The 24,267-nt window shown below is 44.6% G+C and overlaps 3 protein-coding genes across 4 annotated transcripts in view; 2 read left to right on the top strand and 1 right to left on the bottom strand.

Annotated features, from left to right (window-relative positions):
- Positions 1–3,011: 3,011 nt before the first annotated feature.
- LOC113924559 (putative claudin-24) lies at positions 3,012–3,770 on the top strand. Its single transcript, XM_027598459.1, has one exon. It carries the CDS (start codon positions 3,012–3,014, stop codon positions 3,768–3,770), a length of 759 nt encoding a protein of 252 aa, XP_027454260.1.
- A 1,582-nt stretch (positions 3,771–5,352) lies between these two features.
- LOC113925631 (claudin-22-like) lies at positions 5,353–6,135 on the top strand. Its single transcript, XM_027600132.1, has one exon. It carries the CDS (start codon positions 5,353–5,355, stop codon positions 6,004–6,006), a length of 654 nt encoding a protein of 217 aa, XP_027455933.1. The 3' UTR covers positions 6,007–6,135.
- A 2,240-nt stretch (positions 6,136–8,375) lies between these two features.
- The window catches only part of WWC2 (WW and C2 domain containing 2), a 199,498-nt gene continuing 183,606 nt past the window's right edge, over positions 8,376–24,267 (bottom strand). For both annotated transcript variants that reach the window (XM_027598679.2, XM_027598681.1), the window contains 2 exons: positions 11,421–11,548; positions 8,376–9,847 (listed from right to left, as the gene is read on the bottom strand). In XM_027598679.2, coding sequence (XP_027454480.1) covers positions 9,781–9,847; positions 11,421–11,548 — 195 coding nt within the window. In that variant the 3' untranslated portion in view covers positions 8,376–9,780. The remainder of the gene's footprint in view (positions 9,848–11,420; positions 11,549–24,267) is intronic.

Genomic DNA, 24,267 nt, shown 5'->3' on the forward strand with positions numbered 1-24,267 from the left:
CTGGAGAACAGACCTTTGCACGTCTGGCTCTCACGTGGTACCTGGCAGAGAAGGGATCTGCACACCTGAGGCTGAACTGGTGAACCCTAGCGGGGACTCCTTTGTCTGTCGGCAGCCCGGGGCAGTAGGAAGGGCAGGGTCAGCCAACAGAGGGGTGTGTGGTGCGGCCGGGCAGGGGCGGCAGCTTGGGTAGAGCCCATCGAGTTTGCACAGCGCAGACGGTTTGGTTATGTCCACAGACCTCATCGAGAGCATAAAAACATAAACCCGAGGACAGAAAGAAAGGTCAGCTTCTCCATGCAATGCTTGCCATGCATCCCCTGCAATGTAGATTTGCTCCACAGCGGCACGAAGCGGTCAATCTGATTGACGTTTTTGTGACAGATTTGTTTTCCAAAAATGGCCGCCAAAGTTCCTCCCGTCCCAACGTCCTTCCAGAACCTTGCTACTCCTCTACCGAGAGATGGAGGCGAGATGGAGCTTCTGTTTCTGGGAGCTTTCCCCAGATGTGTGGCTTTCGGTAAACTGAGGTTTTAGCTTTTCGATGAACGTTCCGGAGACAGCGATCATGTAGTCCTCCGTACACTGAACAGTGTGGTGGTAGTATTTGTTTTCTGAATTTCACCCCGACCCCCACCCCCACCCTGGGAGCAACACGGGCTGAGAAGCTAGTGTCCCTCCCCCACCCCCGCCCCACCACTGGCACTGGCCCATGGAGGTGGGAGCTCCTGGGGGTGGGGCCTTGCACTTTCCGGTCCCAGGGATGCTGCACTGGGCTCTCCTTTGCCCCGAACATTCACACCCCCGCTCCTTGCAGTTCTCTGAATTATCTTGTTTCCTGGTGGCCTCTTCCTACTGGACTGTGAACCACGAGGGCAGAGGCAGGGGCAGGACGTGCATCCGTCCTGGTCTTGATTGTGTCTTTAGCACGCAACAGTCTGGCCAGGAGGAGGTGCTCAAAAATATTTTTCTAAATGCTGAAAGAACGAATGAGTTGAGGGAGCCCTTAGAGGTTATCCAGGCCTGCCCCCCACTGTGGCAGAAACCTCCCCCACGGTAGCCCTGACAAGTGAGAATTAGCCTTTTAGAAAAAATGTTTATTTTTTTACTCTACACCCAATGTGGGGCTTGACTCACAACACTGAGATCAAGAGTGGCATGCTCTTCCGACTGAGGCAGCCAGGTGCCCCCGAGCATTACGCTTTTTTTAGTTTATTTTTAACAATTAAGAAAAGATTTTATTTATTTGAGAGACAACGTGCATGAGCAGGCAAGAAGGGCAGAGGCAGAGGGAGGAGCAGGCGCCCCACTGAGCAGGGACCCCGACGTGGGGCTTGATCCCAGGACCCCTGGATCGTGACCTGAGCCGAAGGCAGACACCCAACCCACTGAGCCACCCAGGCGCCCCGAGAATTATTCTGAAACACCTTTGGGAAGGAGAGATCACTGCCTCACACGGAAGCCTATTCTATTCCATTAAAAAAAAAAAAAAGGTTCATCGTGATGTCAAGAATCATCTGTGACTGTTAAGGATTGCTCTTGAGAGCTTTCTGCAACCCCGCTGCCTCCCAGAAGGAAAGCTGTAGCTCACCGTTATCCCAGCGCATGGTGGTGAGGCCCTGGACAAATCACTAGCCCTTTCTGGACTCTTCTGTCTTTGTGCCAACTGGAACCATCTCTTACCTTAGCGCACTGAGGACAGCAATATACCTAAGGGATTCTGAAAATTTGTAAAGTTAAGAACTCCTCTTCTTTTTTTAACATAGGATGCTGGAAAATGCTGAAGAGAGCACCATTCACCTCATGACTCTGAGGCTTACGGGGCTACATCAGGATCGGGGTTCTGTTTTTCTCCCATCTCCTGTCGGGCAACATTATAAAAGCTCTTCTCTGATCCTGGATTAGACTCAACCATGGGAGGTGATGGGCAGTCGTTCTCTCTCAGCAGCTTAGAATCTTCCAGGCCACCGGCTCCTGCATGTCCTGTCCCACACCAGCCCATCAGATGCCGCCTTCCGGCTGCATGCGCAGGAGGCCCGGGGCCCTGTGCCGAGTGGGGTCAGGTGTGTGGGGCCTGGCACCGCTCTGGGACTCTGCAGCATGTGGCTTCTTATCCTAGCCAAGAGGCCCTGCATTCTCTGAGGGGTCACGTCTGCAGAAGTATGCTGTCAGGGTGTGGCCTAAATCAAAAGAACAAACAAGATGACGCCTCAAAGGTCAGCCCTCTTGTGGCTCTTGTCTCCACACCCAAACCTTTGTCTTGGACCTGCCAGGAGTCTTCCGGCCTGGCGTTGCTTTGTCTGTGCGGCTTCACTGACAGCAAAGACAGCTCAGCTGTGAACAAAAAAATGCCTCGCAGATGCTAAGAAATCATGCGTTACCCCAGGTCCTCAAGGAGGATGGAGAAAAATCTTAGAATGAAATCCAGAGCTGCCTGGGATTCTCCCCTCCTCACTTAGCACCTCTGGGCATCTGTCTTGGGTCTTTTTCATTTGAATGAACCCAGTGAACCAGCCTCCACCTTTCAAAGGAATCTGAGGCAACTTTTCTGCCAAGTCCCCACTGAGTGCCTGTGACACTCAAGAACTGGGCCCGGGCTCTTGTGTAGGTTAAGGAAGTCCGAGAAGAATAAAGATTATAGGGAAACAGTCTACCTTTCTTTACAAGGTCTTGTTTTGCATCCCTGAAATCTCAGACTCAGCTACTACAATGAAGTCCTGTTGCCGAAAGGGCTGGCCTTTTATCACCACTTAAAATCTAATTAATCCATATTGAAGCACAAAGATTTCTGTTGTATTTTAGGGTGAGGGGTCATAGAGCCCTCTTTGTTCATCCTTAGACTTATAATCATCAAGCATTGGGGATATAATTTTACCAAGCAAATGGGAACGTAACAGATCAAATCCTTATCAGAGAGCCTAACTCATAGTTTTAACAGGGTCCTTCGTCCTTTACATGAAACATTATATTCGAGAAGAACAAAAACGTATTTCAGAGTTTCCAAAGAGTTAATGGCCAAAGCTTATATTCCAGGCAACATAGGACCAAGATCGTCACACTCCTGTCAACCACGGACGACAGTGGCCCACGTAGTAAGATCTGTTAGAATGGCTTTCGTCTTTAGAGTAGCAATGCAATTTGTTGGACTTTTACTATCTTTGCTGGGATGGGTTTTGTCCATGATCACAACTTATTTGCCACAGTGGAAAAACCTCAATCTGGACTTAAACGAAATGGAGAACTGGACCATGGGACTCTGGCAGGCCTGTGTCATCCAAGAGGAAGTGGGGAGGCAGTGCAAGGCCTTCGACTCCTTCCTGGCTTTGCCCGCCGAACTCAGGATCTCCAGGATTCTCATGTTCCTGTCCAACGGGCTGGGGCTCCTGGGCCTGCTGGTCTCCGGGTCCAGCCTGGACTGCCTGAGGACTGGAGAGACGCGGCGGGGCCTCAAGAAGGGGCTGCTGATCCTGGGAGGGATTCTGTTCTGGTCAGCAGGCCTCTCAGCCCTGGCTCCGGTGTCCTGGGTCGCCTACAAGACGGTCCAGGAGTTCTGGGACGAGACTGTGCCAGAGATCGTGCCCAGGTGGGAGTTTGGGGAAGCCCTCTTCCTGGGCTGGTTTGCTGGGCTTTTCCTCCTCGTGGGAGGGTGCCTGCTGAACTGGGCAGCCTGCTCCACCCAGGCTGCCCCAGCTTCGGGCCACCAAGCAGCGGCAGAAACGCTAACTCGGGGGCCATACCTGGAAAATGGAACCACAGACCTGAGAACGTAAGACTCGGACGGGACCAGAGAGACGCATCTTTCCACATCAACTGTGATGTGGGCTCTACGCTAGAAAGGGGTCTTTGTTATGTGACTAAATCCGTGCTGCTCACACGTTCTCATTAAATACCTACTTTTCTATTCTAGATCTCCCCTGCCCCCCCAAATCTGGAGAGGTAAGAAAGAGGCAAGTCTTATATCTAAAAGAAAATTATCATGGTAAGCATTACATAGGTATGGGCAAAAATAATTTCATCGATCTGGTTATTTAAATCAAAATGTGGTGGTGGTTGTCCATTGTAATCACTGTTAAGTTTTAATGTGTTAACTTTATGTTAGAAACTTTTTTGTTTTTATTGGTAGCTGGAAATAATAATTAGTTTCTACTTCCTAAAGGAAAACCCAACCTGAAATCCTTTAAACATTCTACATTAGCCACAGCACATGTTCAGCCTATCCAGAAGTGTTATTTCCACAACAATGACTTTGGTCTTCTTTGAACAGAGACAGTTTGTGTCTAGGACATTAACAGGCATGCTGTGTGACAGAACTGGATGAGGCTGACGGTTTTCAGTACTTTATGGGACTCTCACACTCAAAATACTGGCCGGTCTCGACCTCTCTTGTCTCTTCCTTCAAAAGTTTCAAATCAAAAAGAGATGAACAATTCCAAAAATGTTTTGTGCTTGATGTCCAGACATTGACAGTTCCCACTTGCCCTAATACAAACTTTCCTTTGTTCCATTAAAAATGATCAGCATGGGGCTATTTACTTTAGTGGTGAACCGACAGAGATGTTCATTCCGACCTACAAAGTCCTATTGCTTAACTTTCCCACAACATAGAGAGCATATTTAAGCAAAGAAAACAAACAGTGTGCATGCACAGGTGCATGAATTTGACAGAAAGGCAGGGAGGTAAGTAGACTTGAGATTTAGGGCTCTGTATGGTTTCACGTGTTATGTCGTATAGGTAGCTCAAGGGTCTTAAAAAAAAAAACAGACCCGACTGAAGGTCTAGAGAGATTTCCGAATTAAGATCCATTTGTTTGGGTAAGAAATATTTTTCCTGAACCTTTTAAAAAGGGACCACATTCAGTATTACTGAGATGTACGTACTGAAATCCGAGAGTGGAAACACATGGCAATGTGACAGGTGCAATTAGTAAGATAGAAAGCCTTGGAGCTGAACCCAAACTGCCGACTAAGCAGGTTGCATTTAGACTTCTTAATTCTTTTGAGTTGTTAGAAAGGTTGGGAACAGCCTGAAAGCCATCTATACGTTAACAGTGACAGGAGGATGAGTACTGCCTGGTGTGATTTCAGAGACAAACCGCGACCACGGTCAGCCGTGAGGACGCGAGCATGGCGCTTGGCCACACCTCGGCGTTGCCGGTTGGCAGACTTATTTCCCTGTCCTTTCCTGAAAGCCAGTTAACACAGACTCAAACAATAGGCACTCTGGCAAGAATCCTTTACACACAATGAAGAAATATTTCCGAGCTCTGAGGTGAGAGCATAAGGTGTCACACTTCTCTGCACACCAGCCAAAAGGCAGGAGTTGGTTTGGTTCAGGCTCTGTGGGGCTCGGGGATGGCTTTAGTATTTCGGGCTGTGGCACAATTCGCTGGGATCTCACTATCTTTGCTGGGATGGGTGTTATCCTGTCTTACAAACTACCTGCCACAGTGGAAAAACCTCAATCTGGACTTAAACGACTTGGAGAACTGGACCATGGGACTCTGGCAGGCCTGTGTCATCCAAGAGGAAGTGGGGAGGCAGTGCAAGGCCTTCGACTCCTTCCTGGCTTTGCCCGCCGAACTCAGGATCTCCAGGATTCTCATGTTCCTGTCCAACGGGCTGGGGCTCCTGGGCCTGCTGGTCTCCGGGTCCGGCCTGGACTGCCTGAGGACTGGAGAGACGCGGCGGGGCCTCAAGAAGGGGCTGCTGATCCTGGGAGGGATTCTGTTCTGGTCAGCAGGCCTTTCAGCCCTGGCTCCGGTGTCCTGGGTCGCCTGCAAGACGGTCCAGGAGTTCTGGGACGAGACTGTGCCAGAGATCGTGCCCAGGTGGGAGTTTGGGGAAGCCCTCTTCCTGGGCTGGTTTGCTGGGTTTTTCCTCCTCGTGGGAGGGTGCCTGCTGAACTGGGCAGCCTGCTCCACCCAGGCTGCCCCAGCTTCGGGCCACCAAGCAGCGGCAGAAACGCGGTATCACCGTCAGCACCGGGAGATGCACAAAGCCATCTGAAAACCTAAGCCAGAAAAGCGTCAGCGGTGTCCACTCTTTGAGACGCTCACTCCTCTCTGCGTTTGGTAGGATTTCCTGCTACACAGCCACCCATTCACTGCGTTTTTAATTTTCTAAAATGCATCCCCGCCCCCCGTGGCTATTCGCTTCTTAAATTATAATATCCTTCTAAGACAGTAAAAACACTTTTATCTTCTATTCTGAAACCAAAACTACTCAAGGTTTAATAGTAATCATACTCATTACTGTGGATGAATTTTTTCAATTTTAAAATAGATCCAGTGATTGCACAGAGCTGGTAAATAAAACATTATGGTAGGGCTTACGTATCTTTGAAGGTGTTACTCATAGAGATGAATCATTTTGGCAACTGGGAATGTTCCTGCTAATCATTTACTGCTTTCAAGTGTGTAAGATCACCTATTATATTGAAACTAAAGTCTTATTGCATATTTATTGGGAATGGACATCATCAGATTAGACTAAAAAATTGCTGGTTCTTTGAAAAGCTTGAGAGGAGAGAGATGTGGGACACATCATCTCCTTTGTAATTGGAGACCTCAGTGCCTCTATGGAGGCTTTTCCAAAAGCCAGCCACATTCCTTCATGCTTTCCTCACCAGGGTAGAAACAGAGGGTGGCAATCTGGTGTTTGGGGAGATTCACGTAAAATATGGCCCCTCAAGTGGGCTCTGGCTTGGGTGCCCCGTGCTCTGTGGTAGATGGCAGATGCCTACTGTCAGCCCCAGCTGCCTCGGGGCTCTGAGGAGCAGCCATGGGGGGCGCTGCAGGTCAAGCTCCTGGGACCCCTGCCCCACCCCCAGAGCACAAGGCCGGGATGGGCTCACCTTGGAGACCCCTTCTTTTACTCGCATGATAAAAATACGCCGTCTTTTCTATCAGCAATACATATTGCCCAACCCAGAACCATTCCCAGCAAATGGCTGGCCTGGGAAGTTCTGATGATGGATTTGGTATTTGCTCGAGTAAACTCTTGTTGGCACCAATCAGGGAAATTGAACAGTAAACAACACTGAAATTAAGTATGAGGCAATATGCATCTTTGTTTAAAAAAAGAAACAAACAACAAACCCACTGACCTTTTTTCCACCCACAAACACAGGAAAAGTGCAGAAACCAAAGTTAATCTATGTGATGTATTTGCATACTTTTACAGACGAGACAATTAAAACAGAAACATATTCAGAATTTAACCTGATTAAATATTTAGTTCAGTCCTGAGCTTTTGATATTTAATACAATATAGATAAAGTAATAGCAAAAAAAAAAAAAAAGATTTTAAATTTGATTTGCCGGCTACAGAGATTCAGCTAAACTTTGTTCATTTGGCTAGCAATATTTTTTTTTGTACCTGTAACTTAGATTCTGATATACAAAATTATAATAACATACTGATAATTCAAACTTGAGAACTAAATATTACATTCTTTTTACCCTGTGCAGAATAAATTCTACCTTTAAAAAATAGTATTTATAATATTAAAATTCATATTGTTCATATGGTTTTGTGATCAAGTTATTAAAATGTTTTGTCACTGTGAATCATTTGGGTTAGTACAAATATGACAGAATTGTTAAAAGCTGCCTATAAATACATAACACTATTGCTGATTTTTAAAGTGTGGAGAAGGATTATATTAAAATAAGTTTGTTTCTCATGTTAGAAATGAGCAAATTTTGTAACATAAAACCCAAAGTGTCTTGGTCACAACTGTTAACTACCAGCCTGAGACAGATTTTATTCTTTTATACTTCTCTGAAACTTTTTGTATTACAAAAAGTTAACAGCGAATCTGATGAAGATTTATAAAGGTGTAGATATTCCAATATAACCTCTTCTATGTCAAACATTTAAAATGGCCAGAACCGAACTATATATTAAACAGAACATAAATAAGACCGTAAATAAATAAATGAAGAAAATAAAATCGTACGGCACAACTACACATAATCCTATAAACATTTTCACGGTCAAACTAAGAAGCTGCAAACAGCTGACCTTCACTTAGCTCTACATTAAATAAACCTCTGTCTTTCACATTTGACCTTGACAAGGATGAATGGTACTGTCTTTCTAGTTCTCCTTAGTCATCTGATAGAATGAACCGCGCAGCCCTGAAGGACTGTGTGCAGTCAATTCACAAGGCTGGGTTTTGTTCGAAGTCGTGTCACATCCGGCTATAGCTTCAGAGACATTTAGATATAAGTGGTGGGACAACTGAGGAAAAAATAATTAAAGTTCCAGGCTCAGAAATTGCTTAATTTGAATTTTGATGCTGATAAAATGAACTTTGCAAAATAGGGATAATTACTTTCAAGAAACTAAAAATTCTTGCTGGGGATTCTATCTTAGAAATAGAACCTAACCTTTTTTTTTTTTTTTTTTTTTTTTTAAGGGGTCTATTCCTTGAAGGTGATTTTTGCATTTCTAAAAAAAAAAAATGATTTCGTTACAGAAGATGGCTAACCGAAAATCGCCTCTTCCACTATAAGTGACTGAATGATAAGTAGGATTTAAATTGCATAAATACTCTTTATTTTAAAAACCTTTATGCTGGCAGAGCTACGTGGCAGATTTCTTTCTTTTAGGCCGTGCCTGGCTGGGGACGGGGAGGACACTTGAGTCCGTTCCTCTCTCTTCATTTAGTTCGTCTAGAATTGTTTTCTGAGACAAATGCCTTGGCCCATACTTCAAATTGATAATCTCCCCAGGCACACTCTTCTCTTGGCCTCCTTACCACAGACCACAGAGGGGAAGCCCCTAAACGTGGGAGCTGCAAAATAATTTCTAGTGAATGTGAGAAATCTGTTTAATAAAGTTTTTAAAAAAATTTTTTTGTGGCCACTTTGATCCAATCGAGATTCCTGTCTCCCCAAAGGAGTGCGCACGCGTTTCCCTCCACGAGGCTGGCGCTGTCTGTCCCCAGACGGCCGGCGGCCCCAGGCTCGTCCCGGGCACCACGCTCAGACCTCGGACAGAACCTCCCCGGGACCCGTCCGCAAGTTCCGGCCGTGCTCGCTGAGGGGCTGACTTGAGTGTGGTTAGGGTACCTGGCTTTCTCCTCTCTCCCCACCCCCTTAATGTGACAAATCACAAGGTCTCCGCTATAGCCGGGAGCACTGCTCCTCCGTGTTCTGAGATTCTCACTCAGCATCTGGTTTTTAGACTAAAAGAAAAGGACAAAAAGGAACTTGTTTTAAGGAAGCAAGTGCTCCAACACAGGTCACGGGGTGAGCGCAGCATCTGTTGCGGGTGGACTCGGGGCTGGACTCACATTTGCCTTCAAACGCCAAGAGCCGCCCCCGGGTACAAAGATACCACGTTGGCCTGTTGCCATCCTCACAGTCTGCCCGTGAGACAAAGAAGGAAAAGCCAAGATCGCCGTCTGCTGAACCGAGTTATTTCTCAACAGTTGGTTCAACAGGACATACACCGGGTGCTGCCCCGATTCCATTTGTACAAAACACAGCCTCCTGGCAATTCGTATGTACTGGACAGCATTTGTGTACCAGATTATTCCATTTGGGTTATCCGATTTTTTCTTTTTTTAAACATTCAAGAATTACATTCAAGGTACTTTACAAATTAACACGTTGAAAATCTGATGTGAAACAAAAGCTCTTTAAGAGTTTGACAGTTACGTTACAAAAAGAACCCCCCTCCCCAAAACCAAACCAAGCCAAACCAAAGTTCAGTCTTGTACCCTCCCCAAGAAGTGAACAGGTGACAGAATAATTTCTTTAGGGGGTGTAATCACACATCATCAGCTGGCAGGGACGGGATGCTTATCTTCGCTCTGGTGAAGTAGGCAATCTTCTCCCTAGAGGCAGGGGTGAGAAATAAACCGGCTTGATTATGATGTTGAAAATACTCTGTGCCCTTTAAAAAGAGTCCCAAGAACAGCGTAGTGTCTGCAAGCCTGCGCAGGAGGTCTTTTCCTCAGGCAGAACTCCATGAAATCAAGACCATCTTCCCCCTTTACGGGAGGATAGAAAGCATATAAAGGAGCATGGTAGCTCCGGCCTCTGGTTAATCTCCCCCTTCCTGGATTTCCAGCGTCAGACAGTTTTTAAACCCCCAGCGGGTCAGTTATGAGTGCTTCTAAATGAGGCAGGAGAGGATGCAAGAAGTCCGAAGTCCCAGGGAACTTCTCAGGGACCTTGTAGAAAAGTACATGGTACCAGGAAAATTTCTTTAAAATCGATACCATGCTCAGGGAAGGGACACTTGCTGAGTGATCCCATGAGCCCCAGTGAAGGGGAAGGAAGGAACGTGGCTGTAGTAAAGGCAGATCTGTCCCCAGTCCCGAAGCAGGGATAAGGAGAAACAACCCGAAAGGGAGACACTGAGAAATACCGGGCAGAACAGCTTTCAGAGGTTAGGAGAGTATTAAAAAAATAATAATAAGGTTTTAAGATTGTAGAGTTACCAAAGACAGGAGCAATATATTCACTTTTGTACAAAATTCTTCACATCATACATAGTACCCCCATCCACACATACTTACTGAGGATGTGTTCTGTTACGCAGGGCACGCCGGTAGTGATAAAGAAGAATAGAGAAAAAAGAAAAGCACCAGCCTTCCTTTGAGAAACTAAGAGTCCATGTAGATGGTGGAGGAAGTGTGGGGTCAAGAAGCAAGTGCGGAGGTGGAAAAGCTCTAAACTAAGGAAAGGAGAGAGAAGAAAGGGAGAGGCCCAGAACTATGGGCCCTGGCACAAGAGTTCTCTTTGTGGTTTGCATCCTTACAGGGAAGGGGGCGAGCTCAAGACGTCACTGAAGGCCAGAAGGAGAACCCAACGGAGCACGTGCCGCTAGTGGGTTTCTTCGGCTCCCGCCGGAGCTGTCACATCCCTGAATCAGTGGCCACCTTTGACTCCTGATTTTGAACTTCCCTTGACAAATCAGAGGACCAAGGAACACGGGGCCCCTGATTCCAGGTCATACAAGCAGGCAGGGTGTGTGTGTGTGTGTGTGTGTGTGTGTGTGTGTGTGTGTCCCCAGTGCTGGGGGCAGACGGAGCACCCCGCTCTCCCATCCAGGCTGGTGGCAGCTGCAGGGCACCCCAGACGCCCCAGGCCCCCGGGGAGTATCCCCGAACCGGCACGGCGCGGGTGCCTAGGAGGGGCCCAAGGAACAACAAAAAGCCCAGAAGCCCTATGCCTTTCTGTGTTTTCTCAGTGAGATGCGCCATCCGCTTCTGGCACCCCAAGTTCCTGGGAGCCGGGCTTGACTCGGGTCAGGGCCGCTGCCGGGGGAGTCTGTAACCTCAGGAAGGAGCAAACGCTCACAAGGTAGGAGAGGATTTGGGGTCTCGTAGGCTAACGCGGACTTGCACCATAACTCAGACGGCGCGGGGACAAGCCCAAAGTGTCGCGGGCGGGGCAGATTACCTGAAGGACTGCACCTGCCGAGGCACCTTGCGGCTCTGCTCCCGGAGCCGGCACACGTCCTTGGAGACCTGTCGCATCAGTTTCTCCGCATTCAAACCTTGCTTCTGCTCTTCTTTTGACTGTTCAGCCTGGCGAAGGAAATAAAAACCCCAAACCCCACAGAACACTAATTAGAAAGCTCTGGAGATGTGCTGTAAGGCTTGAGAGCCTGGGCCCTGAGCCCGGAGGCGGGGTTGGGGGGGGGGAAGGAGCGTGCGCAGTGTGTGTGTGTGTGTGTGTGTGTGTGTGTGTGTTCGTCCTCTCACCAGCAGGGAGCACAGTCACTGATTGTCACAAGTATTAAAAGATCTTACTAGGTAGGTAATATGTGATCATTTTATTACGTCTGGGAAACCCAAGAACCCGAAAAAAGAAATGAAAAACTACTTACACCACTGTGACCAAGAAACATCTCCTAACATTTCAACCTCTTATTCATTTTTTCAAACTTTTTTTTCTATCTAAACCATTTTAAAAGCTGTTTTCTGAAGTAGAATTTACATACCAGGTTAGCTTCTTTTACTTAGTAATATGCATTTATGATTCTTCCATGTGTTTCCATGGCTTGATTGCTCATTTCTTTTTAGAGCTGAATAATATTCAATTGTTTATACATACCAAAGTACAAGTACCATCACTCTCGGATATCTTGGCTGCTCCCAAGTTTTGGCAATTATAAGGAAAGATGCCATAACATTGATGTCCATAACTTTTCAGTTCCTTTGGGTAAATACCAGCAAGTGTGACTCCTGGATCATTTGCCAACAGCATGTTTATTTACTTTTGTAAGAAAATGTTAACCTGCATCTTACACTTATACAATATTATATGTCAATTACATCTCAAAGCTGGGGGAAGAAAGAATTGAAAAAAAAATGTCATACTGTGTACAAAGTGACTGAACTATTTTGCATTCCCACCAGCAATGAACAAGAGCTCCTGCTGTACCGCATATCAGCCAGCATTTCATGCTGTCAGTGAAGAGTCAGCGTTTGAGAGTTTGGCCATTCTAACAGGTGTGTAGTGGTCGCTCACTCTTGCTTTAATTTGCAGTTCCCTAATGACATATGATGTGTAGCACCTTTTCATATGCTTACTTACCATCTGTATATCTTTTTGGTGAGGTGTCTGTTTAGGTATTGGGTCTACTTTTCAGCTGAGTTGTTCATTGTCTTATTGTTGCGTTTTAAGAGCTCTTTGTATATTTTGGATAACAGTCCTTATCAACAGTCCTTTACAGTTTTGTATTTAGGCCTACAATCAATTTTTAGTTAATTTTTGCTAAGTGTGTAAAGTCTGTGTCTAGATTAATTTTTTTTTATGTGGATGTCCAGTTGTTCCATTTGTTGAAAAGACCCTCGTTTCATTGTACTGCTTTCACTCCTCTGTCAAAAGTCAGTTGACTCTCTCTGTATTTGCATGGGTCTGTTTCTGGGCTGTCTATGATGTTCCGTTCATCTGCTTGTCTATTCTTTCATCAATACCACACTGTCCTGATTACTGTTGCTGAACAGTAAGTCCTGATGTTGGGTAGTGTCAGTCCTCCAACTTTGTCTCCTTCAATATTGTGTTGGCTATCACCTGTCTTTTGTGTCTCCGTATAAACTTCAGAACCAGTTTGTCTATGTCCACAAAATAATTTGCTGGGGTTTTGACTGGGATTACATTAAATCTATAGGTCAATTTGGGAAGAACTAACATTTTTTTTTTTTAAGTAGGTTCTATGCCCAGTGGGGAGCTTGAACTCACGATCCTGAGATCAAGACCTGAGCTGAGATCAAGAGCTGGATGCTTAACCAACCGAACCACCCAGGCGCCTGGGAAGAACTAACATCTTGACAATATTAAGTCTTCCTATCCATGAACATGGACTATCTCTTCATTTATTTAGTTCTTTGATTTTATCCATCAGGTTTTGTATTTTTCCTCATTTAGATCTTATACATATTTTGTTAGATACATAACTATTTCATTTTGGGGGGGTGCTAATTATATGGTGTTTTTAATTTCAAATTCCACTTGTTCCTATAGAATATAGAAAAGCAATTGACTTTGTGTGTTAACCTTGTATCCTGCAACCTTGTTATTGATTTCCTGTTTTCAATGTCATTGATTTCTACTCTAATTTTTATTTCCTTTCTTCTGATTGCTTTGGATTTAATTTACTCTTCGTTTTCTAAGTTTCCTAAGGCAGAAGCTTAGATTGCCTTCTTTTCCAGTATATACATTCACTATTATAAATCTCCCTCCAAGCACTGTTTTTGCTGCATCCCACAAAGTTTGATAAGTTGGCTTTTCATTTTCATTTGGTTCAAAATGTGTTTTCTCGAGATTCCTTTTTCTGACCCATGTGTTATTTAAAAACGTGTGGTAAGGTCTCCAAGAACTTTGGGATTTTCCAGCTATCTTTCTGTCATTGATTTCTAGTTTTATTCCATTGTGATCTGAGAGTAGATACTACATGATTTGTATTCTTTTGTATTTTTAAGTTGTATTTTGTGGCACAAAACGTGGTCTCTCTTGGTGAATGTTCCATGTGACCTTGAGGAGAATGTGAATTCTGCTCCTGTTGGATGAAGTAGTCTATGGATGTCAGTTATATCTAGTTAATTAACAGTGTGGTTGAATTCAACTACGTCCTTGCTGATTTTCTGCCTTTGGGATCTGTTCATTTCTGACAAAGGGGTGTTGAAGCCTCCAACTAAGAGTGGATCTACCTATTTCTCCTTGCAAATATATCAGTTTTTGCCTCACATATTTTGATGCTGTGTTGTTAGATGCATACACATTAAGGATTGTTACCTCTTCTTGGAGAACTGACTCCTTTATCATTATGGAATGTCCTTCTTTATACTGAACTTTTATGCTCAGCTGTCTGCTCTGTCTCAGATTAATATAGCTACTCCCACTTTGTTTTGATTAGTGTTAACATGGTATATTTTTCTCTATCCCTTAACTTTTAGTCTACATGTGTTTTATACGTAAAATGGGTTTCTTGTAGACAACATATGGTCAGGTCTTGCCATTTATTCAACTCTGACAATCTCTTTGAATTGGCAAATTCAGATCATTAATGTTTAAAGTGATTATCGAGGGGCACCTGACTGGCTCAGTCAGTAGAGCATGGGACTCTTCATCTTGGGGTTGTGAACTGGAGCTTCACGTTGGGTGCAGAGATTACTTAAAAATAGAGTCTTAAAAAAATAAAATGATTATTGATATAGCTGGAATGATACCTACCATATTTATTATTGTTTTCTTGTCATTGCTCTTGTTTGTTTTTGCCTTCTACTCTTTTGCTGCCTTTTGTGGTTTTAATTGAGCATCCTGTATGACCATTTTCTCTTTCTTAGCATGTCAATTATACTTTTTAAAACATTTTTAAGTGGTTGTCCAATATTTTGCAATATGCAAAACACCACAGTACTTTACGGGTAGTGCAAGTACCATATAAAAATAAAATATTCCTATTATCTCCCTGTTGTCCCTTGTATCATTGCTGTCATTCATTTCACTTACACACAAGCATATATATGTCAAATACAGTGTTGCTATTATTGTTCTGAACTATTATGTTAGATTAATTAAGAATAAGAAAAATAAAAGTTTTAACTTTACTGTCACTAATTCCTTCTTCAGTGCTCTTCCTTTCTTTATGTATATCCTAGTTTCTGGCCTACACTATTTTCCTACTCTCTGAAGAGCTTCCGTTAACATTTCTTGCTAGGCAGGTCTACTGACAACAATTTTTCTCAACTTTCATTTGTCTGAGAAAGTACTTCTCTTTCAGTTCTGAAGGATAATTTTGTAGGGTATAGAATTCTCAGTTGGTGGTTTGTTTTTCCTCTCGGCACCTTAAATACTTCACTCCACTCTCTTTGCTTGCATGGCTTTGGAGAAGTCAGATGTAGTTCTTAACTCTGCTCCTGTAGAAGTTACTCTGGCCTCTTTCAAGATTTTTCCTGTATCTTTGATTTTCTGCTTTGAATGTGATATGCCTAGGTATAGGGTTTTTTGGTTTGTTTGTTCTGCATTTATCCTGTGTGTTCTCTGGGCTTCCTGGATCTGTAGTTTCATGTCTGACACTAATTTGGACAACTTCTCGATCATTATGCTTTAAGTACTTCTTCTGTTTTTCTCTTTCTTGTGCTGGTGTTCCCATTATGTGTAAGTTAAACCTTTTGTAGTTGTCCCACAGTTCTCAGATATTCTGTTCCTTTTTACCGCCCTCAGTCTTTTTTCTTTTTGAGTTTCAGTTTTGAAAGTTTCTACTGACATTTCCTCAAGTTTAGAGATTCTTTCTTCATCCGTATCTAGTCTGCTTACAAGCCCATCGAAAGTATTCTTCATTTCTTTTAGTGTTTTCGATGTCTAGTATTTTTTTTAATTCTTTCTTAGAATTTCCTTTTTCTTTCAGCTTATATTGATCATTTATTCTTGCATGTTGTCTACTTTTCCCATTAGAGCCCTTGGTGCATTAATCATAGCTGTTTTAAATTCCTGGTCTCCTAATTCCAACATCCCTTCCATGTCTAAGTCTGGTTCTGATGTTTTTTCTGTCTCTTCTTTCAGTATGCCTGGTGATTTTATGTTGAAGGCCAAACAGACATAATGTACCAGGTGACTGGAACTCTGTAAGTAGGTCTTTAGTAATGAAGAGGAGGTGTGGGGGACAGGAAGTCTTTTATAGTCTTATGATTAAGTCCAGTCTTTTGGGGAGCCTGTGCCCCCAACGGAGAACGTAACAAGGGCTTCTCAGTCCCGCTGCATCCCTTAGGTGAGACAGGGTGGCTGGAGTGGGTATTTATCTTTCCCCAAGTTGGTTAGGCTCTCATAAAACTTTTCTAAGTTAGACTCTAGTAAAACAGTTGCTCCTGAGGGCAGCTCTTGTTATCAGAATGCTCTGTTGTATTTCAACATTTTCCTCTCTCTGGTGGAAGCACAGATTTTCTTTTCTGATATTCACTAAGAGGATCTAGTAGAGCTCCTAGATGGGAACCCACAGAAGTGTGGGGGCTTCCCATGGCCGGTCCCCTGGAGTTTTTAACTCTTAGGCTTGTCTACATGGAGCCTCCAGGATTCATCAATTGTAGTCTAGGTTTTCTTACCCTGGTACTGGTTCCCTCAGAGTTTCTGCTCTGGTGAGTTGTCATTTTCTGTGCTGCCTCTCTCTCCAATTCTGGGGGCAATGTTTTCACCCATGACCTCATTTTCCTGACAGATCTAAGAAGAGTTGTTGATTTTTCAGTTTCTTCATTTTCTTTCCTTGTTGTTAGGGCAAAGTAGTGATTTCCTTATAGGCCAATCCAGGAAATGGAAGTCCATAACTTTTTAATAGTTTGATAAGATCCTTTAATAGCTATAGCATAATTATTTAATTAGCCTTCTGGAATCACATATTTAAGTTATTTCCATGCTGCAATGTTCATTGAAGTGGGAGTTAGCAATTTAAGCATCTAGATAAATGTACATTTGGTTACATTAGATTTACAGGAGATAAGAGCAGGCATATCGTGCTTTTTTTGGAAAACTATCCACAACATGAGTATATCTGCATGCATCTATAGGTACATCTATATCTATGTAGAATTCTGCATTTCTATCACCCCACTATCAGGGAGAAAATAATCACAGTTTTGTTTAATTTGACTTAGAGCTTAAGAACACATCATCTAAAAGGACAATTCCTTAGCTACATAAGTGAACTGTGAAATAGGAAATAAGGCTTAGGTATAAATGTGCTACTTGTTACTCCTCGTCCCTTCATATTTGGAAATTATGTGACTTATCCATATGTAGAAGCTGACCTCCACAAAGGCATTGACTCCCACCTGCATGTAAAGCAAAGAGGCTGTCTGGTTGTTAATTTAGGGTTTTGGCTCACGGTTCGCCTTGGGGTCTGAGCTGTTTACATGGGTCCATACGCTTCAGAAGGGCAGGGACTGTATCTGGGGTTTTTTGTTTTTGTTTTGGTTTGGTTTGGTTTGGGGTTTTTTTGGCACTGTTTAACATAATTTATAGAGGTCCAAGTGCACAATAAGGATTTTTAAGCCAGTGGTTTGTTTTTGAAAACTGCCTCTACTTGCAGAAGCTGCTTGTGATGTTGTATTATAAAATGAATTACAGTAAGTCAAATGGCTGGAGACATCACGTTACATAACATACTTAATGAAGGGAAATGTCATCTAGAAGCAGTCTTATCAATACAGACTTAAAAACAGTAGTTATCCTCACCTGACAGAAATAGAAATCTAATTTAAGTTACTTTGAGTTTGGGGAAAGAGTGAGATCTTGTAACTATGTGAATTGGCTTTTTGGCATTTGTTTGGGAAGCTGCTTTAAGAAAAGGAATTCTAAACAGAATTTTTGGTGGTGAAACAGGGTAGCTTCCCTCCTAATCCTCCCCAGGGTGTTGGGGAAACTGAGCCAGTCAAGCACGCTCTAGGAAGCTCCCTCGTGCTGGAGGTGACCACGTCGCTGCTCTTACTCCAACAGAAACCACTGTTCCTTTTATCCTTGACAAGATGCAACGTGACTTGGTTTACTCAAATCTGTGTCTCAGGCTCTCTCTGGCACATTTACCAAGTACCAGCCATTTTCACAATGAGACCTGTGGGCAGCACAGGAACTAGAGATTTCTTTTCAAGGCACCCTTACCCTGCCTCCCTTTCGGACGTGGCTTGAGGGTGGGGCCTTGTCTGCCCTCCTCGGTGCCAGACTCCCCAGTGCCTCCACACGCCTGCACAAAGTGGGGGTGCAGCGGACACAGGCTGAAGGAACGAGTGTCAGTCTGTGGGAAAAACAGGCTTTTAGATGATGACTTTTAAGATTAATGTGCTTCAGTAACCCTCAAAAGATTTAGAAGAGCCTTGGGTTTTTTTCCAGTGATGCCTGACTACCACAAAAGCTCTCCAGAAGGCCAGAAAATAAAGACTGATGGATTTAGATTCAGATTCGAGCAAACACCTGCACTTCTCTCACTTGAAAGGTGTTCAAAAGACAAATGATAGCGTCAACAAACCCATTTGTAACTCAAAAAACAGACAGGTGTAGAAAAGGGTCTTTCAAGGAGAAAAATAGGACATAACCGAAAGAAAAGGGCACTGGGTCTGAGCAGGTGTCTCTCGGAATAAACACGAACGGCAAATAAACATGTCTCATCAAAGTGACACCATTCTCACCTACCAGGCTGTGAACATTAAAGGGACTGGGAGTCCGAGGGACAGCAGGGTGTATGTCCCAATGCCTGAGCCTCCGGAGGTGGGAGAACTGTGCTACAACTGCCCAGGAGGAAGCATCTGGAGTCACATGTGGCCCCCCAAAGTGGGGGGGGGGGTCTGGGTGTTGGGGGAAGGGAGTTAGGGGCCAGGAAGACTCAGTTCATGTGGGAGGCACCCCACCCCAACCCTGGTCAGCCTCTCTCCCCATGGGCTCCCAACGGCTGTGCTCCAACAACACAATACGAAACGTAGTGCTGCTTAGTGGGGGCCGCTGGTCATGGTGGTGGCAGCTGGGGCTGTAAAGGAAATGGTTGGGAAAATTTAGAATGTCGGTGTTTGTTGGCAGCTTAAGGCAAAATCTTACAAAGACAGAGATCAACCCAGGCCAGAAGTCAGCATTGGCACAAAGAGAAGGAAGAAAAAACAGCCTTGCTAAGGGTGGTGGCCTGCAGCCTACAATCTAAATTGACTGGACAATCCCATCATTGAGATCCTTTTGGACTTGAAAAAGCCAAGTCTTTCTGTTATAAACTGTGGAAGGAGAGAAGGCTGGTGCTGGCAAAAGGGGGATTATAAGGATCTTGTCTTCCCATATGCACCCACTGCTTCAGACTCTGTCAAGGCCAGGAAAGGAAAGAACAAAGTTTTAGCCTTATAAGACTTGACAGAGACGAGACCTTTGCCTGTGGCTGGTTGGCAGCCAAACTGACAGGACCAGCAGCTCTACTACTACGCATTTATGCTTTGGAAACACTACTGAATCCAGAAGGGTGTCCCAAAATGTACAGGAATGCTCATTTCCACATTGTCCAATAACTGAAAATTTGGGAAATTGTCATTAGAATAAACAAATAATTACGATGTATCTACAGGTGAATGACTTAAAAATAATGAACTACAGCAACATTTACTAAAATGGAAAGCTCTTTTTCACAGAAGAACATAGAATCAGGTGGGGGGAGAAAATCAAGTTTTGCGACAATTTGTCTTCATGACCCTATTTTTGTGTAACCCTTCCAAATAACACTAACACACACACACGGCATAAGAAGGAACCGGAAGGACAAATGCCAAGGGGAATGGGACTTCCACAAGGCATCGCTGCTTTTTGCTTTCTACACTTCTGTATTATTTGGCTTTGAACAATAAGCATATGGTAATTTTTTAGCTAAAGAAAATCTTTTTAAATTTTAAAATATTCTCAAAGCACAAGTGTACTTACTCCCTGTAAATCTGAAGGTAAAAATGCTGTGGCCCTTTTCGGAAAGATGAGATTTTTAAAAATTTACTTATCCAGCAAGTACTTACGAAGCACCAAGCATACTCACACCACTTTATGGAAAGCTAAATATCGTGCAAAAGGGCACTCCTAGTACTTTGCTAATCATAATCCCCTGCAGTTAACTTCTGACTTTTTTCACCACAAAGGATCCTTTTCCAGATATTTTTTACTGCCCCACTTTCCTCTGCCTGTTTTGAAAGATTCTGTCTAGAAAGGCAGCCTTTATTTGCTAAGTAATAATTCTCTCTTGATTATTTTGCAATTGGTGAGATAGTTTAGCTGTCACTCGAAGATTCCAAATTGATGTCATTCGAATTCAAAGGGGCCAAACAGGATCTTTTAGTTACTTCGTGAAGTCTTATCTTTAGCAAACGGATGCTTTTTCATCAGGTCCTGGAGAAGGAACCACTGACTTCGTAAACAGAAACAAATGACTTCTCCCATGATGCGGTCTATCAGATTGCTAAGCTGATACGTAGACAAAAGTATTGGTGCTATCCTAATTCTTGGCAACATGCAACATGAATAAATCAATCTTAACATAGCCATCCACTTATTGACTTAAACAACGGACAGGTCGGAAAAGGCCAGAGAGAGAAGGTACGTACTGGGTATACTTGGGTAAGAAAATCTGGGCCAGTTTCTCCGGGATGTATTTCATCAGACGAGAATTACAACAGGCTCCCCGGGCCCTGTCCCGCCTTCGGTCACCTTCCACAGGAATGGAACTGCGGGGGTCTTGTCTTAACCCGCTGCGGAAGAACACCGGTAAGATGGTCCCTCTAAATAAGGCTGAGGCCACTGCCTTTCCAGCATGTTTGTGGGCACTGCAAAATCACTTTGAAGTCTGTTTCTTCTGGGCAAAATGAGACTGACCGCCACGAAACATCTTCCTCTCCCTGCTGAAGAAGCGCATACTTCCCTGAAAACTACCTTTGTCTATGTGTCTGTACCTACGCATCTGTATCTCTCTCTCAAAATCTGGGTGACCAAATACATCATGAAATTTTTGTCAGCTGTTAATAAGAGCAGCCAACTTTCAGGCAGTTAAATCCCCATGCTGAATACCTCACTGTAATCAGTAAGAATTATTTTGTTGAATGAGGTATTAGTATCTTTGACACATGGTTTTCTTAGCAGATTCTAACTTTAAGAAATGTTAACATCTGTATTATTTTAAGCTTTAAAAAAAGGCTAGCATCACAGAACTTTGGCGTTTTGACAGGGAAACACTCTGAGGAAGAAAAAGGAATTTCTGCTTTGTAAGCAACATGAGGCTCCTTTGGAAAAAGACCAACCCTTCCTCAGCACCCCTCCCCTCTCCTCACCCAACAAGTCATGATAAGCTGCCTGGTTCACAGGCTTGGAAGCCACTTTTTATGCCCCAGACTCCAGAAGAGTATGATTAACCTTTAGTTTATGCCATGGGCGCCTGACCTGCAGAAAGGTCCAGTGATTTACTTACAGCCACGCTGAGAAGCCTAATGGAATAAAGGACCACGATCCAGTCCGAATTTACGGTCCTACGTTTCTCGCTCTGCTTCCTGAGGGGTTGAACGATACACGAAGCCACTGACTGATTCAGTTTTTATTCTGAACTACAAAACAGACCTTCCACCACAAAGGAGGAAGGTTATGGAGCGTGACCCTGAGACCTGACAGCCTTCCTGACAAGGGAGGCAAATCCAGGACCTGCTGCTGCCTTCAAGTAACTGCTTTTCTGGGAGCTGTATTTTTTTATGGCAATTGGCAGGCTCTTTGCTCACCGTCAGGCATTTTATGACCGGGCTGCTGAAAATCCCACAAATCCCCACTACTTCAGGGAAATGGTGGGAACCAAAGGGCAGCGTGTGTGCGTGCATGTGAACAAAGAAGTGGATGTGGAAATGAGGAGCAAGCAGGAGAGAGAAGTCCATAGTGGTTACCAACGCTTGTGGCCATAATGAAAGGTACACCACCGAAATCGTCTGTATTTTCGCAGACGAGGCCGTTCCAAACTTTAGTGGTGAGAAAGCCAAGTATGCAACTCAAGTCGTCTCTGTATAGAGTTGGTAAGCGTGAAGAGAAAAAACCAGCTGTCCTCGGGAATCAAATGGTTTTACGATGGTATGCATGCACTTGGCTTTGAGCACTCCATCCTCCCTGTCGCTTGAGACAACAGCCGTCCTCGGGCAGAAGGAAGAAAACACGCAGGGGTGGCGGGCTTAGCGCAGCTCCTACAGTTCGTAGGAGCACTGCTCTAGTGGCCTGTGGAAGACCCAGCCGCGGACGCCTTTAGATGGAAAAGCCTCAAGGAACCCCATCTCACCTTGGACTGCAGAATACTCGAAGCACGGCCTGTGTCCTAACGGTTTGGCTCCTGGGCCCCACAGCCTTCCAGTTCCACACATCTCTCCGCACCTTCACTTATACTGAAAGCATGTTAGATCTGATCTCAAACAGATCACAGATTTTGCAACTGCAAGGGATCTCGGGGGTCATCTGACCCAATCCTCTTATTTTGTAGATTAAATACGTAAAATCCTATTTGAGCACGGAAAAAATAGAAGCCCCACATAGGCACTTTTTTAAGGCTGATTTGTCTTTAGTTTGTTAGATGAGGAAGGAGCTGTGACAGGAAGGAAGGAGAACAGCAGTGAGAAAGCAGACCTGGTAAAGAGGATGTAGCTCCCATCCCGCCGTGCTCCCGGGCCTTTGCTGGTACAGTCACTCTCTTCCTTCACACTTACACCCTCAACTGAGACCTCCAACGTTTACCAAAGACTTTTTCACCAGATATCAGCAGGCTGGGTAAAGAGCTCAGCCTGTATCTCGCACACAAATATAGCATTTTGTTTATATGTGCATCAACTCTAACAAAGGAGTTTGTACTGAGCTATTAATGGCATCCCCATCTGACGTTCACGCTAACGATCTAGGAAACTGATTGCAATGGTATGGAAACTTGAATAAAATCATGAAGACAACCACCTCAGCTCTTAATGGCCCTTAATTATTTAGACACATCTCCATGTTTATTCCAAGTACTCCATCAATGCTGGAATTTTCTTGATGAGAACTGGAAAACGAGATTCTCACTCTGAATCAGACACCCCTGACATGTGAGCCCAGACCCTCTCCTTTCCTGCTGCCCTTGTGGTCATCAGCTCCCTGTGGGGTCTGGGGGACTTCATGGAGGCACCCCCAGAGTCTCCCCTCGTGTCCCTTCTCTGAGCCTCCTGCCCCTGCCGGAGACTCTCCCACTGAAGCCACATGTGCCGCGGGATGGCCTGGCACCCACACGTGCCCCCACTAGAGCGATTCTTTCCTCCTTCTGCCAGAGGAAGCCTGTGAGATGCAGTGTGCAGGGCTCCCGGGGGCCGGCCCTATGGCGAGCAAGCAGCACCCAGGGGCCATGTCCTTCCTCCCCTACCTCGCCTCTGCTCTGCTCGAGGCTGCGCCCCCTCAGTGACGCAGTGGGACAGGCGTGTTTAGCCCACGCGCCGCACAATCGCAAGCGAACCCTCCTTCAGCTCTTTTCCCTCAGTATCTTGCTGTGCAAACTGATTATGAAACCAACTAAGTGACGGTTCATCAGATATACAGATCAGAAAACCTCTATTAAGATATAATTAAATCATCAATGCCACTTCTGTAAGGATGATTATAATCATCAGTAGTTCATTATGGGGCCAGAATCATGCATAAGTAGGTACAATTTAATGACTAAACAACTGCAAATTAATACAAAAAGAGACCACTATTTTACAGAAAAGAATTCTCAAGTGTCACTTTTCCTAAGACACTTTCCAAAACCGGCACAAGACCTGCCTATGTCCCGCGTTGGGCAACACTCCAGAGATCTCGGATCTTCGCAGTCGTGCTACAAACAGCAAACGCCCAGGATCTCTGAAGTATTTCTGGGGAGCTGCAAGGCCAAGTGCCCCGCTCCTGCCTTAGCTGAATGAGTGTTGCTATGGTGGTGGGAGGAGGCCTGCTCCATGAGCAAAATGCATCCAGCGTGGCGTGCGAGTTAACTCGGCCGGCGAGGCCAACTGCACGTGGCTTTGTGCAGAAGTGTGTTGGGTTGTGCTGAGGTTTTAAGCACGAAAATCCTCGCACACCTGCAGCAGCACTCTCAAGGAGACACTGGTTCTGGGGTAGGCCCGGGAAATGAGAGCACCCGTCGGTATGACAGCCGGCACCCACTTTTCAGATGGTGACTTGAAATGGGGACAAACTGCTAATAATTAGGAGATGAGAGGGGAAAATACCACTCACGACACACAGCTACCTGAATGACACAGCTGTTAACAGTTTTCAAAGA

The sequence above is a fragment of the Zalophus californianus genome, chromosome 2 (assembly GCF_009762305.2).
Source record: "Zalophus californianus isolate mZalCal1 chromosome 2, mZalCal1.pri.v2, whole genome shotgun sequence".
In the NCBI taxonomy this organism is placed as follows: domain Eukaryota; kingdom Metazoa; phylum Chordata; class Mammalia; order Carnivora; family Otariidae; genus Zalophus; species Zalophus californianus.

Bases quoted from the DNA above. Each gene is read 5' to 3' on its own strand.
- LOC113924559 (XM_027598459.1), top strand. From the start codon at position 3,012: ATGGCCAAAGCTTATATTCCAGGCAACATAGGACCAAGATCGTCACAC.
- LOC113925631 (XM_027600132.1), top strand. From the start codon at position 5,353: ATGGCTTTAGTATTTCGGGCTGTGGCACAATTCGCTGGGATCTCACTA.